General features: G+C 42.1%; 1 protein-coding gene across 2 annotated transcripts in view; it reads left to right on the top strand.

Annotated features, from left to right (window-relative positions):
* Positions 1-17098, top strand: part of CAPRIN1 (cell cycle associated protein 1) — a 117344-nt gene that overhangs the window by 89323 nt on the left and 10923 nt on the right. Inside the window, exon 18 of one of the 2 annotated variants that reach the window (XM_053720537.1) lies at positions 10095-10158. The exons of the other annotated variant lie outside the window; for it this stretch is intronic. Within the exon in view, the coding sequence (XP_053576512.1) occupies positions 10095-10158 (64 nt within the window). The remainder of the gene's footprint in view (positions 1-10094; positions 10159-17098) is intronic. 2 annotated transcript variants of the gene reach the window in all.

Here is a 17098-nt window from a genome sequence, read left to right as displayed (position 1 = left end):
CCCCCTCCGATATTTAGAAAAATGTTTCCAATAGACGCCACCTCAAGGGACTTATGGCAAACGGTCCCTAAGGTGGAGGGAGCAGTTTCTACCTTAGCTAAGCGTACCACTATCCCGGTGGAGGATAGCTGTGCTTTTTCAGATCCAATGGATAAAAAGTTAGAGGGTTACCTTAAGAAAATGTTTGTTCAACAAGGTTTTATATTGCAACCCCTTGCATGCATTGCGCCGATCACGGCTGCAGCGGCATTCTGGATTGAGTCTCTGGAAGAGAACATTGGTTCAGCTACTCTGGACGACATTACGGACAGGCTTAGAGTCCTTAAACTAGCTAATTCATTCATTTCGGAGGCCGTAGTACATCTTACTAAACTTACGGCGAAGAATTCAGGATTCGCCTTTCAGGCACGCAGGGCGCTGTGGCTAAAATCCTGGTCAGCTGATGTTACTTCTAAGTCTAAATTGCTTAATATACCTTTCAAAGGGCAGACCTTATTCGGGCCCGGGTTGAAAGAGATTATCGCTGACATTACAGGAGGTAAAGGCCATGCCCTGCCTCAGGACAAAGCCAAAGCCAAGACTAGACAGTCTAATTTTCGTTCCTTTCGTAATTTCAAAGCAGGAGCAGCATCAACTTCCTCTGCACCAAAACAGGAAGGAGCTGTTGCTCGCTACAGACAAGGCTGGAAACCTAACCAGTCCTGGAACAAGGGCAAGCAGACTAGGAAACCTGCTGCTGCCCCTAAAACAGCATGAATTGAGGGCCCCCGATCCGGGATCGGATCTAGTGGGGGGAAGACTTTCTCTCTTCGCCCAGGCTTGGGCAAGAGATGTTCAGGATCCCTGGGCGCTAGAGATAATATCTCAGGGATACCTTCTGGACTTCAAATACTCTCCTCCAAGAGAGAGATTTCATCTGTTAAGATTGTCAACAATCCAGACAAAGAAAGAGGCGTTTCTACGCTGCGTACAAGAGCTCTTGTTAATGGGAGTAATCCATCCAGTTCCACGATCGGAACAGGGACAGGGGTTTTACTCAAATCTGTTTGTGGTTCCCAAAAAAGAGGGAACTTTCAGACCAATCCTGGACTTAAAGATCCTAAACAAATTCCTAAGAGTTCCATCGTTCAAGATGGAGACTATTCGGACAATTTTACCTATGATCCAAGAGGGTCAGTACATGACCACTGTAGATTTAAAAGATGCTTACCTTCACATACCGATTCACAAAGATCATTATCGGTACCTAAGGTTTGCCTTCCTAGACAGGCATTACCAGTTTGTGGCTCTTCCATTCGGATTGGCTACAGCTCCAAGAATCTTCACAAAGGTTCTGGGTGCTCTTCTGGCGGTACTAAGACCGCGGGGAATCTCGGTAGCTCCATACCTAGACGACATTCTGATACAAGCTTCAAGCTTTCAAACTGCCAAGTCTCATACAGAGTTAGTGCTGGCATTTCTAAGGTCACATGGATGGAAGGTGAACGAAAAGAAAAGTTCACTCGTTCCACTCACAAGAGTTCCCTTCCTGGGGACTCTTATAGATTCTGTAGAAATGAAGATTTACCTGACAGAGGACAGGCTAACAAGACTTCAAAGTGCTTGCCGCACCCTTCATTCCATTCAACACCCGTCAGTGGCTCAATGCATGGAGGTAATCGGCTTAATGGTAGCGGCAATGGACATAGTACCCTTTGCACGCTTACACCTCAGACCACTGCAACTGTGCATGCTAAGTCAGTGGAATGGGGATTACTCAGACTTATCCCCTTCTCTGAATCTGGATCAAGAGACCAGAAATTCTCTTCTATGGTGGCTTTCTCGGCCACATCTGTCCAGGGGGATGCCATTCAGCAGACCAGACTGGACAATTGTAACAACAGATGCCAGCCTTCTAGGTTGGGGTGCCGTCTGGAATTCTCTGAAGGCTCAGGGACAATGGAGTCAGGAGGAGAGTCTCCTGCCAATAAACATATCTGGAATTGAGAGCAGTTCTCAATGCCCTCCTGGCTTGGCCCCAGTTGACAACTCGGGGGTTCATCAGGTTTCAGTCGGACAACATCACGACTGTAGCTTACATCAACCATCAGGGAGGGACAAGAAGCTCCCTAGCTATGATGGAAGTATCAAAGATAATTCGCTGGGCAGAGTCTCACTCTTGCCACCTGTCAGCAATCCACATCCCGGGAGTGGACAACTGGGAGGCGGATTTCTTAAGTCGTCAGACTTTTCATCCGGGGGAGTGGGAACTTCATCCGGAGGTCTTTGCCCAAATACTTCGACGTTGGGGCAAACCAGAGATAGATCTCATGGCGTCTCGACAGAACGCCAAGCTTCCTCGTTACGGGTCCAGATCCAGGGATCCAGGAGCAGTCCTGATAGATGCTCTGACAGCACCTTGGGACTTCAGGATGGCTTACGTGTTTCCACCCTTCCCGTTGCTTCCTCGATTGATTGCCAGAATCAAACAAGAGAGAGCATCAGTGATTCTAATAGCACCTGCGTGGCCACGCAGGACTTGGTATGCAGACCTGGTGGACATGTCATCCTGTCCACCTTGGTCTCTACCTCTGAAACAGGACCTTCTGATACAGGGTCCCTTCAAACATCAAAATCTAACTTCTCTGAAGCTGACTGCTTGGAAATTGAACGCTTGATTTTATCAAGACGTGGATTTTCTGAGTCAGTTATTGATACCTTAATACAGGCTAGGAAACCTGTTACCAGAAAGATTTACCATAAGATATGGCGTAAATACCTATATTGGTGTGAATCCAAAGGTTACTCTTGGAGTAAGGTTAGGATTCCTAGGATATTGTCTTTTCTACAAGAAGGTTTAGAAAAGGGTTTATCTGCTAGTTCATTAAAGGGACAGATCTCAGCTCTGTCCATTCTGTTACACAAACGTCTGTCAGAAGTTCCTGACGTCCAGGCTTTTTGTCAGGCTTTGGCCAGAATTAAGCCTGTGTTTAAAACTGTTGCTCCACCATGGAGTTTAAACCTTGTTCTTAATGTTTTACAGGGCGTTCCGTTTGAACCCCTTCATTCCATTGATATAAAGTTGTTATCTTGGAAAGTTCTATTTTTAATGGCTATTTCCTCGGCTCGAAGAGTCTCTGAATTATCAGCCTTACATTGTGATTCTCCTTATTTGATTTTTCATTCGGATAAGGTAGTCCTGCGTACTAAACCTGGGTTCTTACCTAAGGTAGTTACTAACGGGAATATCAATCAAGAGATTGTTGTTCCTTCTTTATGCCCAAATCCTTCTTCAAAGAAGGAACGTCTACTGCACAACCTGGATGTAGTCCGTGCTCTAAAATTTTACTTACAGGCAACTAAGGAATTTCGACAAACGTCTTCTCTGTTTGTCATTTACTCTGGGCAGAGGAGAGGTCAAAAAGCTTCCGCTACCTCTCTTTCTTTTTGGCTTCGTAGCATAATTCGTTTAGCTTATGAGACTGCTGGACAGCAGCCTCCTGAAAGAATTACAGCTCATTCTACTAGAGCTGTGGCTTCCACTTGGGCCTTCAAGAATGAGGCCTCTGTTGAACAGATTTGCAAGGCTGCAACTTGGTCTTCGCTTCATACTTTTTCCAAATTTTACAAATTTGACACTTTTGCTTCATCGGAGGCTATTTTTGGGAGAAAGGTTCTTCAGGCAGTGGTTCCTTCTGTATAAAGAGCCTGCCTATCCCTCCCGTCATCCGTGTACTTTTGCTTTGGTATTGGTATCCCAGAAGTAATGATGACCCGTGGACTGATCACACTTAACAGAAGAAAACATAATTTATGCTTACCTGATAAATTCCTTTCTTCTGTAGTGTGATCAGTCCACGGCCCGCCCTGTTTTTAAGGCAGGTAAATATTTTTTAATTTATACTCCAGTCACCACTTCACCCTTGGCTTTTCCTTTCTCGTTGGTCCTTGGTCGAATGACTGGGAGTGACGTAGAGGGGAGGAGCTATATGCAGCTCTGCTGGGTGAATCCTCTTGCACTTCCTGTTGGGGAGGAGTAATATCCCAGAAGTAATGATGACCCGTGGACTGATCACACTACAGAAGAAAGGAATTTATCAGGTAAGCATAAATTATGTTTTTGGCAAGTATGTTTTCATTACTTAAGACACTCTCAGCTATGGTTTGGCATTTTTATGTATTTATATATAAAGTTCTAAAGAACTGTATTGTACTTATATTTGCCATGATTCAGGTTTCAGTATATTTCTGGGAAATGCATTTTTTAGGAAAATGTATTTCTTACCTTGGGTTTAGTCTTTTTTTCAATTGACTGTCTTTTTAAATTCCCTGGCAGAATTAGGCTCGCGAGGGCGCAAAATGCCAAACTATATTGCGTCATTTTTGGCGCAAGATTTGTTTAGCGCAAAGTTACGTTCGATGACGCATATTCGTAATTTCCGTCGTCTTTGTCAGCGCCGAGTCCTTTCACAAGGCTGCGTCTTCATTGACACGAGTGTGTCATTTCCGGATGTTAACGACAAATTTTTTTCTCTGTTTGTGCGTCATACTTGGAGCCAAATATGTTCATTATTTTAAACCCCATTTCTATATGCCTCTTGCCTTTTTTCTCTATCGGAGGGCTATGCTGTTTGCATTTTTTTTTTTCCCATTCCTGAAACTGCCATATAAGGAAATCGATAATTTTTTGCTTTATATGGGTTTTTTTTTTCTCTTACATTTGCAAGATGTCTCAATCTGATCCTGTCTCAGAAATCACTGTTGGAATCCTGCTGACTGATATCAGTTCTACCAACGCTAAGTACATTTGTTGTATTCTTGTGGAGATTATATCTCCAGCTGTGGTTTGTAATAAGTTGTCATGATAAACTTTTACATGCAGAGAATGTGTCCATCAGTAATAGTACATTGTCTGTTGCTGTTCTTTTAACATCTAATGTACAAGATATACCTGTGAATTTATAAGAATGTATTGCTGATTCTATTCAGAAGGCTTTGTCTGCCATCCCGCCTTCTAATAAATGTAAAGGTCTTTTAAAATGACCGACAACATACTGAATTATCCTCCTCTGATGAGGATCTATCTGATTCAGAAGATCCTTCCTCAGATATTGACACTGACAAATCTATTTATTTAAATGGAGTACATTCGTTCTTTGTTGAAGTGTTGATTATATTGGATATTGAGGAGACTAGTCCTCTTGATATTAAAACTAGTAAAGTTTAAATTCTGTTTATAAACCTCCTGTGTTATTCCAGAGGTTTTTCTAGTTCCTGATGTTGTTTTTGATATGATTTCTAAGGAATGGAATAGGCCTCGTGGTACTTTTATTCCTTTTTTTAAGGTTTAAAAAATTGTATCCTTTGCCAGCAGTTAGATTTTAGTTTTGGGAAAAGATCCCCAAAGTTGATGGGGCTATCTCTACTCTTGCTAAACTAACTACTATTCCTACGGAAGATAGTACTTCTTTTAAAGATCCTTTAGATAGGAAACTTGAATCTTATCTAAGGAAAGCTTATTTATTTTCAGGTGGTCTTCTTAGGCCTGCAATTTCTTTGGCTGATGTTGCAGCTGCATCAACTTTTTGGTTGGAAACTTTAGCACAACAAGTATCTGATCATGATTTGTCTAGCATTGTTAACTTGATTCAACATGCTAATAATTTCATTTGTGATGCCATTTTTCGATATCTTCAAAATTGATGTTAAATCTATGTCTTTAGCTATTTTAGCTAGAAGAGCTTTGTGGCTTAAATCTTGAAATGTTGATATGACTTCTAAGTCCAGATTGCTATCTCTTTCTTTCCAAGGTAATAAATTATTTGGTTCACAGTTGGATTCAATAATTGCAACTGTCACTGGGGGGAAGGTAGTTTTTTTGTGTCAGGATGAAGATCTAAGGGTAAATCTAAAGCTTCTAACTGTTTTCGTTCTTAAATAAGGAACAGAAACCTTATTCTTCCCCCAAGGAATCCGTTTCCAATTGGAAGCCTTCTTCAAATTTGAATAAAGCCAAGCCATTTAAGAGATTAAAGTCAGCCCCCAAGTCTGCATGAAGGTGAGGCCCTTATTCCAGCTCAGCTGGTAGGGGGCAGATTAAGATTTTTCAAAGATGTTTGGATCAATTCGGTCCAAAATAATTGGATTCAGAATATTGTCTCTCAGGGGTACAGAATAGGATTCAGAGTAAGACCGCCTGTGCAGTCTTACTCTGTTTTGGATTTAAAAATGTTTGAATCGATATGTAAGAGTACCAACTTTCAAAATGGTGACTATAAGGTCTTTTCTGCCTTTTGTTCAGCAAGGGCATTATATGCCCACAATAGACTTACAGGATGCATATCTTCATATTCCGATTCATCCAGATCGCTATCAGTTCCTGAGATTCTCTTTTCTAGACGAGCATTACCAATTTGTTGCTCTTCCTTTTTGGCCTAGCGACAGCTCTAAGAATCTTTTCAAAGATTCTCGGTGTCCTACTCTCTGTTATCAGATAGCGGAGTGTTGCGGTGTTTCCTTATTTGGACGATCTCTTGTTACTTGCTCAGTCTTTACGTTTTGCAGAATCTCACACAAATCAACTACTGTTGTTTCTTCGAAGACATGGTTGGAGGATCAATTTACCAAAAAGTTCTTTGATTCCTTAGACAAAAGGTAACCTTTTTAGGTTTCCAGATAGATTGTGTCCATGACTTTGTCTCTAACAGACAAGAGACGTTTGAAATTGGTTTCAGCCTGTCGAAACCTTCAGTAGCTTTGTGCATGGAAGTTTTAGGTCTCATGACTGCAGCATCGGCCGCGATCCCCTTTACTCGTTTTCATATGAGACCTCTCCAGCTTTGTATGCTGAACCAATGGTGCAGGGATTATACAAGGATATCACAATTAATATCCTTAAATCCAAATGTTTGACTTTCTCTGACTTGGTGGTTAGATCACCATCGTATAATTCTAGGGGCCTCTTTCGTTCATCCAACCTGGACTGTGATCACAACAGATGCGAGTCTTTAAGGTTGGGGAGCTGTTTGGGGATCTCTGACATCATAAGTGGTTTGGAAATCTCAAGAGGCGAGATTACCAATAATTATTTTGTAACTCCGTGCGATTCTCAGGGCTCTTCAGTTTTGGCCTCTGTTGAAGAGAGAACCGTTCATTTGTTTTCAGGCAGACAATACCACAACTGTGACATATGTCAATCATCAGGGTGGGACTCAGTCCTCAAGCTATGAAAGAAGTATCTTGGATACTTGTTTGGGCGGAATCCAGCTCCTGTCTAATTTCTGCGGTTCATATCCCAGGTATAGACAATTGGGAAGCGGATTACCTCAGTCGTCAGACTTTACATCCGGGAGAATGGTCTCTCCACCCAGATGTGTTTTTTCAAGTTGTTCGGATGTGGGGGCTTCCAGAAATAGATCTGATGGCATCTCATCTAAACAAGAAACTTCCCAGGTACCTGCCCAAGTCCAGGGATCCTCAGGCGGAAGCAGTGGATGCGTTGACACTTCCTTGATGTTATCAACCGGCTTATATTTTCCCGCCTCTAGTTCTTCTTCCAAGAGTGAAATCCAAAATCATCATGGAGCAATCGTTTGTGCTGCTGGTGGCTCCAGCATGGCCTCACAGGTTTTGGTATGCGGATCTTGTTCGGATGTCCAGTTGCCAACCTTGGCCACTTCCATTAAGGCCAGACTTTCTATCTCAAGGTCCGTTTTTTCCATCAGGACTTGTATTTCATGGTGTTCTTCTCATAAATTCTCTTGGCATTCTTTTAGAATTCCTAGAATTTTACAGTTTATTCACGATGGTTTGGATAAAGGTTTGTCTGCAAGTTCCTTGAAAGGACAAATCCTCTGCTCTTTCTGTTTTATTTCACAGAAAGATGGCTAAACTTCCTGATATTCATTGTTTTGTTCAGGCTTTGGTTCGTATAAAGCCTGTCATTAAATCAATCTCTCCTCCTTGGAGTCTTAATTTGGTTTTGAAGGCTTTACAGGCTCCTCTGTTTGAGCCTATGTATTCTTTGGACATTAAACTACTTTCTGGGAAAGTGTTGTTCTTTTGGCCATCTCTTCTGCTAGAAGAGTTTCTGAATTATACGCTCTCTTGTCTCTTCTCCTTTTCTGATTTTTCATCAGGATAAGGCAGTTTTGCGGACTTCGTTTAAATTCTTACCTAAGGTTGTGAATTCTAACAACATTAATAGAAGAAATTGTTGTTCCTTCCTTATGTCCTAATCCTAAGAATTCTTTGGTGAGATCTTTACATTCTTTGGATGTGGTGAGAGCTCTGAAATATTATGTTGAAGCTACTAAAGATTTCAGGAAGACTTCTAGTCTATTTGTTATCTTTTCTGGTTCTAGGAAATGTCGGAAAGTTTCTGCCGTTTCTTTGGTTTCGTGATTAAAGCTTTTGCTTCATCAAGCCTATTTGGAGTCGGGTCAAGCCCTGCCTCAGAATTACAGCTCAGTTTCCACTTTGTGGGCTTTTAAGAATGAAGCTTCAGTTGATCAGATTTGCAAAGCTGCTACTTGGTCTTCTTTGCATACATTTACTAAATTCTACCATTTTGATGTATTTGCTTCTTTGGAAGTAGTTTTTGGTAGAAAAGTTCTTCAGCTATTTCAGTTTGATTCATCTGCTTTTGATTTAAGTTTTTTTTTTTCTTTCATTTATGAGAATAAACTTATTTTGGATTGTGGATTTAATTTTTTCAGCGGAAAATGGCTGTTTTTATTTTTATCCCTCCCTCTCTAGTGACTCTTGCGTGGAGTTCCACATCTTGGGTATTGCTATCCCATACGTCACTAGCTCATGGACTCTTGCCAATTACACGAAAGAAAACATCATTTATGTAAGAACTTACCTGAAATTCATTTCTTTCATATTGGCAAGAGTCCATGAGGCCCACTTTTTTTTTTTTATTTTTTTTTTTTTTTTTATTTTGTACAAAGCACAATTATTTCCAAATTTCTTTGTTGATGCTTTATTACTCCTTTCTTTATCACCCCACTACTTGGATATTTGTTAAACTGAATTGTGGGTGTTGTGAGGGGTGTATTTATAGGCATTTTGAGGTTTGGGAAACTTTGCCCCTCCTGGTAGGATTGTATATCCTATATGTCACTAGCTCATGGACTCTTGCCAATATGAAAAATTAATTTATCAGGTAAGTTCTTACATAAATTATGTTTTTTCATTCATGATTCAGATAGAACACACAATTTTATTTAATTTGCTTCGTTCTATTGGTATCCTAGCTGCACACATCAGATTAACCAGTGACAAAACGCATATATGTAGCCACCAATCGGCACCTAGCTGCTGAGCCTACTTAGGTATGTTTTTCAACAAAGGATACTAAGAGAACAAAGCAAATTGGATACTAGAAATAAACTGGAAAGTTGTTTATTGTATGATCTGAATTGTGAAAGAGAAAAATTTGGAGTTTCATATTCCTCTGCACTAATCGTAAAAAATAAAATTATGCACAAACATTGATACAATCTGATGATGGCTAAAATATAAACCTATCTGGCTAAAGTTCTCGAAGTGGATTGTAAAATCTGCTAGTTGGTGTGCCCATTAAATAGGTCGTGGGGAGAACACTGCTCATGTAGACAAACGCTGTGCTATTGAGTGAGTTGTGGGCTCCTGCGAGGTGCGTAACTAGTGTAGGCCAGTTCTAGTTTTGTACTGATAAATGGGTTATCCACAATTTAAACAGTTCAGTGTGGCTGCCTAGTAAAATTATTATATTTTGTGTTGTTTTTTTTTATTTTTTTTAATTATGGACACCTCTGACTGATCCATCCAACCCAGAGGCACTTCTATGCTGACATTAGAGGTCTGACATGGGTGTTAAAATAAGTCATACACTTGTATATGGCTACTGGGAACTGCAGGGTCATGAAATCTGATCTCAATCCCATTTGTTGCTTCTCTGATTACCCTCTGGCCACTCGGTAGTCTTTGGGTGTTCATCCTCAATCACACCTCAGGCTTCTTGTTCAATAGCTGTGGGGATGTGAGATTTTCTTATACTATATATATATTTTGTTGTTTTGTTTTTTTTGGTTTTTTTTTTTTTGGTTATATTTTTTTTCCTCTTCTAGGATGGATACCAACAAAACTTTAAGCGCGGAGCCGGCCAGGGTGGTCCTCGGGGCGCTCCTCGAGGTAATGCTCAAGTGATGCACTCGTAGCTCAGCTGCAGCGGGCGCCCCTGGCCCAGAGCTGAGGATTAGAAGGAACCTTTTTATTCCCCCAATAACATTACTAGATCACGTCTGCCACAACCTCCCCAGAGTCCTGGCACTCGGGTGCGCAGTGACGTGTCCTGCTTCATAACCTTGTAAATGATCCACCTAAACTGCAACGTCTAAAGATAAGCAGACTGTGCTTTGCTAGAACGACTTGCCTTTTTTTAACCACAGAATCTCCTGAAAACTTGAAGTTTAATTTATTTTTCTTTTAATCTTTACTACTGTTTGCTGCCTTTTTGACGCACTTGGGAGTGTATGTTTTTATTTTTACTTATGCAAGCAAAACAGAATTTTTTTTCTCCCCTGCTATTAAAGCTCCCAAAAAACTGAATTTGTGAATCGTTGCCTGAGTTTCAATAAAGTTGTGTTATTAAGTCAATTGTAGCTGGGTGCGGAGTTTTTTGTTCTGTTTTTATTAAACTCTGCCTTCTGCCATGGTGCTTTAAGGGTAAAAAGCCAGCCTGTTGTGATAGGGGCACGACGTGTATGAGCATGAGTGCTAGGAGCTGAGTGTGATTGAAGGAAAGTGCAAGGTCCTGCTTAGTGCCGTCCCACCGCGCGTCTGCTAATGCAGCACATTTACTGTCAGGGTTGAACTCTCTTCTGCAAAACAAAATGCTAACTGGATTAGTTCTGCTGCAACAAACGCCAGTGAGAAAAACTCAACTTGACTAAAACAGAGTAATTTCCTGGAGTCCAAGAAATCTTTATCTTAATGTCGTTATACTAGTAGGCTCACATTACTAGTTTTACATGTCCATGCTAAATCTTGCAAGTACTGACCCTAGTTAGTATTTTAATTGCCAACTAAAGGCACCTCTCACTCATTAATGGTTGCCTAGAGATGACTTGTGAGGTTATGAGGTGTGGTCTTATGTTTGTTTCACTTACACCTAATGTTGCACAGTCCGATTCATAGAAAAAGTTCACTTTGTAGCAGCTCAAATCTTTAAGATAACGGAGCATTGGAGTTCAAGCAGCTCATTGTGACTACACAGCTTGTATTATCTAGAGCAGGAAAAATCAATCCGGGTTAACTACGGCTAATCTTTTGATTACATCACCTGAACAAAGGGACCAAACCGGACTGGCTTACCTGCTCACTGATCTGTGGCCTTATAGCTACAGATATATGCATGATCTCAGGCCTAACAAGTAGCAAAGACCTAAGGATATTCTGCTCAGTCCATGTAACCTGCTTTTTCAAATCCGTAGCTATAAAAAAATTACCTGAAAACACAGGGTTGGGAAACCGTAACTTAAAGGGACAGTCAACACCAGAATTGTTGTTGTTTTAAAATATAGTTAATCCCTTTAATTACTTATTCCCCAGTTTTGCATAACAAACGGTTATAATACATGTTTCTTTTACAAGATACGATGAGTCCACAGATTTCATCCTTACTTGTGGGATATCGCCTCCTGGTCAGCAGGAGGAGGCAAAGAGCACCACAGCAGAGCTGTATATTTAGCTCCTCCCTTCCCTCCCACCCCAGTCATGCTCTTTGCCTGTGTTAGTGATAGGAAGAGGTAAAGTGAGGTGTTTAGATTCTTCAATCAAGAGTTTATTATTTTTAAAATGGTACCAAAGTGTGCTAATTTTTCTATAGGGTGTAGCCGTATTCCTTGTCAGCCTCTAGAGTAGAGCTACAGGTGGCTTTAAAGCAATGGGAACTGATGGGGTTTTACCCGCACTGTGCCTCCCATACTAGTGCTGCCCTTTGTATACTGATGGTCTTAGCAATATTAACTAAGGCCCTTCTGTGTTCAGAGCTGAAGGAGGGAACAAAGGACCTCTTTACACTGTGAGACTCGTCATGCTGGTACTCGGCATTAAGGTAAGTGCAGTCTTCATTTCTGGGGCTTTTGAGGCATATCTCAGAACTGGCTGTACTCCTTTCATATTTGGGGAACCAGGGCTCTTAGTAAAGGGCTTCCCTATTTTCCGAGTGTGTGGGTTTCATGGGGGATGTTGACCAACACGCCTATATGTGTCGGAGGGTGTTTGTGTTAATAAAAGTACACTTTACGACACTCTAGCATTTAGCCTTACTCTTTATTAAAGGGACAGTCAACGCCAGAATTTTTGTTGTTTAAAAAGAAAGATAATCCCTTTATTACTCATTCCCCAGTTTTGCATAACCAACTCTGTGATAGAAATACACTTTTTACCTCTGTGATTACCTTGTATCTAAGCCTCTGCAAACTGCCCCCTTATTTCAGTTATTTTGACAGACATACATTTTAGCCAATCAGTGCTCATTCCTGGGTAACTTTACGTGCATGAGCTCAATGTTATCTATATGAAACTCATGAACTAATGCCCTCTAGTGGTCAAAATGCATTCAGATCAGAGGCAGTCTTCAAGGTCTAAGAAATTAGCATATGAACCTCCTAGTTTTAGCTTTCAACTAAGAATACCAAGAGAACAAAGCAAAATTGGTGATAAAAGTAAATTGGAAAGTTGTTTAAAATTACATTCTCTATTTAAATCATGAAAGTTTTTTTTTTGGACTTGACTGTCCCTTTAAGCAACAGGAGCGGCTGTTAAATGCTTTTCTTTTTTGGGCTGACGCTGGGATATGATGCTGGAGTCTGATTATTGGACTCCGGTTTTGCGGCTGGTGATTCACTTTGTTTTTTTGGTGGTTACATGTATTTCCCCAGGGTTTAATGGTGGAGTTTGACGGCGTCCACGATGGGAGGAGTTTTGACTTTGCACGCTCTCCATTAATTGCCGCGCAGTTTCTCTTACTCCGGAAGTCACCGGTTGATAGAGACGCATTGCAAGTAACGCCTCGACCGCATGGTTTGTGACTAAAGCAAACGGTTATAGGCTCTGCTCCGGATTGTTCCTAGGAGTGGTCAGAGGACCGTGGGGGCAGGTAGGCGCCTCAGCAGGGCTGTTGAGGTGCTTTGGTGACAATACGATTTTTTTTTTCTGCAGTTTTTATTATATCGTTTTGCTTGCAAGAAAAATTGTTGTCTGTTTACTTCTTAAAGAGACAGTGTTCTTGTAATAAAGTTCTGTTTAACTACTGACAACTTTCTAACTACATTATTATTGTTGTACATTGCTTCTGTTAGTATGGATTCAGATGACATCCAAGTTGTAACTTGTCCTATGTGTTTGAATGCCCCAGTGGAACCTCCAGTTCCTTTTTGCCCTTCATGTTGTGAGAGAGCCTTACACTATAGGGACAACATTTTTTGTGATAAACCTTTGCCTAAGACGGATGCGTCTCAGGAATCTATAGATGAGATGCAAGGTATGCAGCAACTTTCTCCCCAAGCGTGTCGGCCCTTAACACCCGCGCAAGCAGGGTCATGTATTTCCCCAGTGTCTGCAGCATTTACATTACGATATTGCTGCAGTGATGTCCTCTACGCTTTCTGATGCGTTATCCAACCTTCCTATTTTGCACGGCAAGCGTACAAGAAGGGACACCTATGTGGGCATGTATGCCATTGATTCCATGATGGTGATTGCGGATGCTCCCTCCAGGGGCTCTGAGTTGGAAAGTACGGAGGTACTCTCTGAGGGTGAACTCTGAAGTAGGGAGTGCTTTTGCCCTTAACTGATCCTGATGTGGTTTCCTTCAGGTTTAAGCTTGAACACCTCCGTTTATTACTGAGAGAGGTTTTGGGTACTTTGGATAACTGTGACTCCATCATAGTCCCGCCAGAAATATTGCGTAAGTTAGACAGATATTTGTTCCTTTTTACTCGGATGTCTTTCTAGTTCCTAAAAGGACTTCAGATATTATTGCAAAGGAATGGGGAAGACCAGTTATTCCCTTTTCTCCTTCGCCTGTATTTTAAAAGATGTATCCTATAGCCGACGCTATTAGGGATTCTTGGCAGACGGTCCCTAAGGTAGAGGGGGCTATATCTACCCTGGCAAAGCAAACTACTATTCCTATTGAGGAGAGTTGTGCCTTCAAAGACCCCATAAATAAGAAGTTAGAGGGTCTTCTTAAGAAGGTTTACGTTCACCAGGGATTTATTTTACAACCGGCAGCCTGCATTGTTACTGTGACCAGTGCGGCTGCTTTCTGGTTTGATGCTCTAGAGGAGTCTCTTAAGACAGAGACTCCCTTGGAAGAGATACAGGATCAGATTAAAGCTCTTAAATTGGCTAATTTGTTTATTACGGATGCTTCTCTGCAGATTACTAAATTGGCGGCTAAGTGTTCGGGCTTTGCCATCTTAGCACGCAGGGCTTTATGGTTAAAGTCTTGGTGCGTATGTGTCATCCAAGTCTAAGCTATTCCTTACAAGGGGAAGACCCTGTTCGGGCCTGACTTGAAGGAAATTATTTCAGACATTATGGGAGGCAAGGGTCATCTCCTCCCTCAAGATAAAGTCCAAACATCCGCTAAACAGGAAGGGGATTATTCACAAAGTCCACTTGGAGGCCAAACCAGTCTTGGAACAAGGATAAGCAGTCCAAGAAGCAGGCTGCCACTACCAAGTCGGCATGAAGGGTCGACCCCCGATCCGGGACCCCATCTAGTAGGGGGCAAACTTTCTCTTTGTCTAGGCTTGGATAAGAGACTTCAGGATCCCTGGACACTAGACATAGTGTCTCAGGGGTATCAGTTGGAGTTCAAAAATTCCTCCACCAGGGGAAGGTTTCTTCTTTCACGATTGTCTGTAGACCAGATAAAGAGAGGCGTTCTTACGCTGTGTAAGAGATCTCTCCTACATGGGAGTTATATGTCCTATCCCAATACAGGGACAGGGGTTTTATTCAAATTTCTTTGTAGTTCCCAAAAAAGAGGGAATGTTCCGACCTATTTTAGACCTCAAAAGTCTAAACAAGTTTCTCAGAGTTCCATCCTTCAAGATGGAAACTATTCGTTCCATTCTTCCAATGATCCAGGAGGGTCAATTTATGACTACCGTGGACCTGAAGGATGCATATCTTCATGTTCCTATCCACAGAGATCAACACAAGTTCCTGAGGTTTGTCTTTCTGGACAAACATTTTCAGTTCGGGGCCCTTCCTTTTTGGTCTGGCCACAGCTCCCAGGATTTTCACAAAAGGTTCTGGGGTCCCTGCTGGCGGTTTTAAGACCGCGAGGCATTGCAGTGGTGCCTTATCTGGACGATATTCTGATTCAGGCGTTGTCTTATCAGCTAGCAAAGTCTCATACCGACATTGTTCAATCCTTTCCGAGGACTCATGGGTAGAAGGTAAATCTGGAAAAGAGTTCTCTAGTCCCACAGACAAGGGTTCCCTTCTTGGGAACTCTAATCGACTCTATCCATGAGAATCTTTTTGACGGAGGTCAGAAAATTAAAAATTTTGGATACATGCTGAGCCCTTCGGACCAATCCTCGGCCGTCAGTGGCTCAGTGCATGGAGGTAATTGGGTTGTTGGTAGCAGCAATGGACATCGTTCCGTTTGCTCGTTTTCATCTAGGCCTCTGCAACTGAGCATGCTCAGTCAGTGGAATGGAGATTATACAAATTTGTTTCCTCAAATAACTCTATATCAGGAGACAAGGGACTCTCTTCTATGGTGGTTGTCGCTGGATCATCTATCCCAGGGGACATGCTTCCGCAGGCCCTCATGGGTGATAGTGACAACGGATGCCAGCCTGATAGGATGGGGAGCAGTCTGGAACTCCCTAAGGGCTCAGGGGGTATGGACTCAGGCGGAGTCTCTCCTTCCAATGTGCTTCAGGCTTGGCCTCAGTTGGCTTCGGCTCAATTCATCAGATTCCAGTCGGACAACATAACGACGATAGCTTACATCAATCATCGAGGAACAAGAAGTTCCTTAGCGATGACGGAGGTAGCCAGGATAATACAGTGGGCGGAGTCTTACTCTTGCCATCTGTCGGCGATCCATATCCCAGGCGTGGACAACTGGGAGGCGGATTTTCTGAGCAGACAGACATTTCATCCGGGAGAGTGGGAACTCCATCCGGAGGTATTTTCCAACTTGATCATCAGATGGGGCAGACTGGAGTTGGATATTATGGCAGAATGCCAAACTCCCGAGGTACGGGTCCAGGTCCAGGGATCCCCAGGCCGAACTGATAGATGCCTTGGCAGTGCCTTGGTCTTTCGGCCTAGCTTATGTGTTCCCTCTATTTGCTCTCCTGTCCCGGGTGATTGCTTGAGTCAAACAGGAGAGGGCATCAGTGATCCTCATCGCTCCTGCGTGGCCTCACAGGACTTGGTATACCGATCTGGTGGACATGTCATCTTGGCCACCGAGGAAGCTTCCATTGAGGAAAGACCTTCTCATTCAGGGACCCTTCCACCATCCGAATCTAGTTTCTCTGCAGCTAACTGCGTGGAGATTGAACGCTTAATTTTATCTAAGCAAGGGTTTTCTGATTCGTTATAGATACTTTGATTCAGGCAAGTAAGCCTGTTACTAGGAAAATTTACCATAAGATATGGCGTAAATATCTTTATTGGTGCAAATCCAAGGGCTACTCATGGAGTAGGGTTAGGATTCCTAGGATTTTGTCTTTTCTCCAGGATGGATTGGAGAAAGGGTTGTCAGCAAGTTCTTTAAAGGGACAGATTTCTGCTTTATCTATTTTGTTGCACAAGCGTTTGGCAGATGTTCAGTCTTTTTGTCAGGCTCTGACTAGAATCAGGCCTGTGTTTAGACCAATTACTCCTCCTTGGAGTTTGAATTTAGTTCTTAAAGTTCTTCAAGGGGTTCCGTTTGAACCTATGCTTTCCATAGATATTAAGTTATTGTCTTGGAAAGTTTTATTTTTGGTTGCTATTTAGTCTGCTCGCAGAGTTTCTGAGCTTTCGGCATTGCAATGTGATAATCCTTATCTTTATTTTTCATTCTGATAAGGTGGTGTTACGTACCAAA

The sequence above is a fragment of the Bombina bombina genome, chromosome 7, assembly GCF_027579735.1.
Source record: "Bombina bombina isolate aBomBom1 chromosome 7, aBomBom1.pri, whole genome shotgun sequence".
In the NCBI taxonomy this organism is placed as follows: domain Eukaryota; kingdom Metazoa; phylum Chordata; class Amphibia; order Anura; family Bombinatoridae; genus Bombina; species Bombina bombina.
Note: the sequence above shows the minus strand (reverse complement) of the source record. Positions and strands in the feature narration are given on the sequence as shown.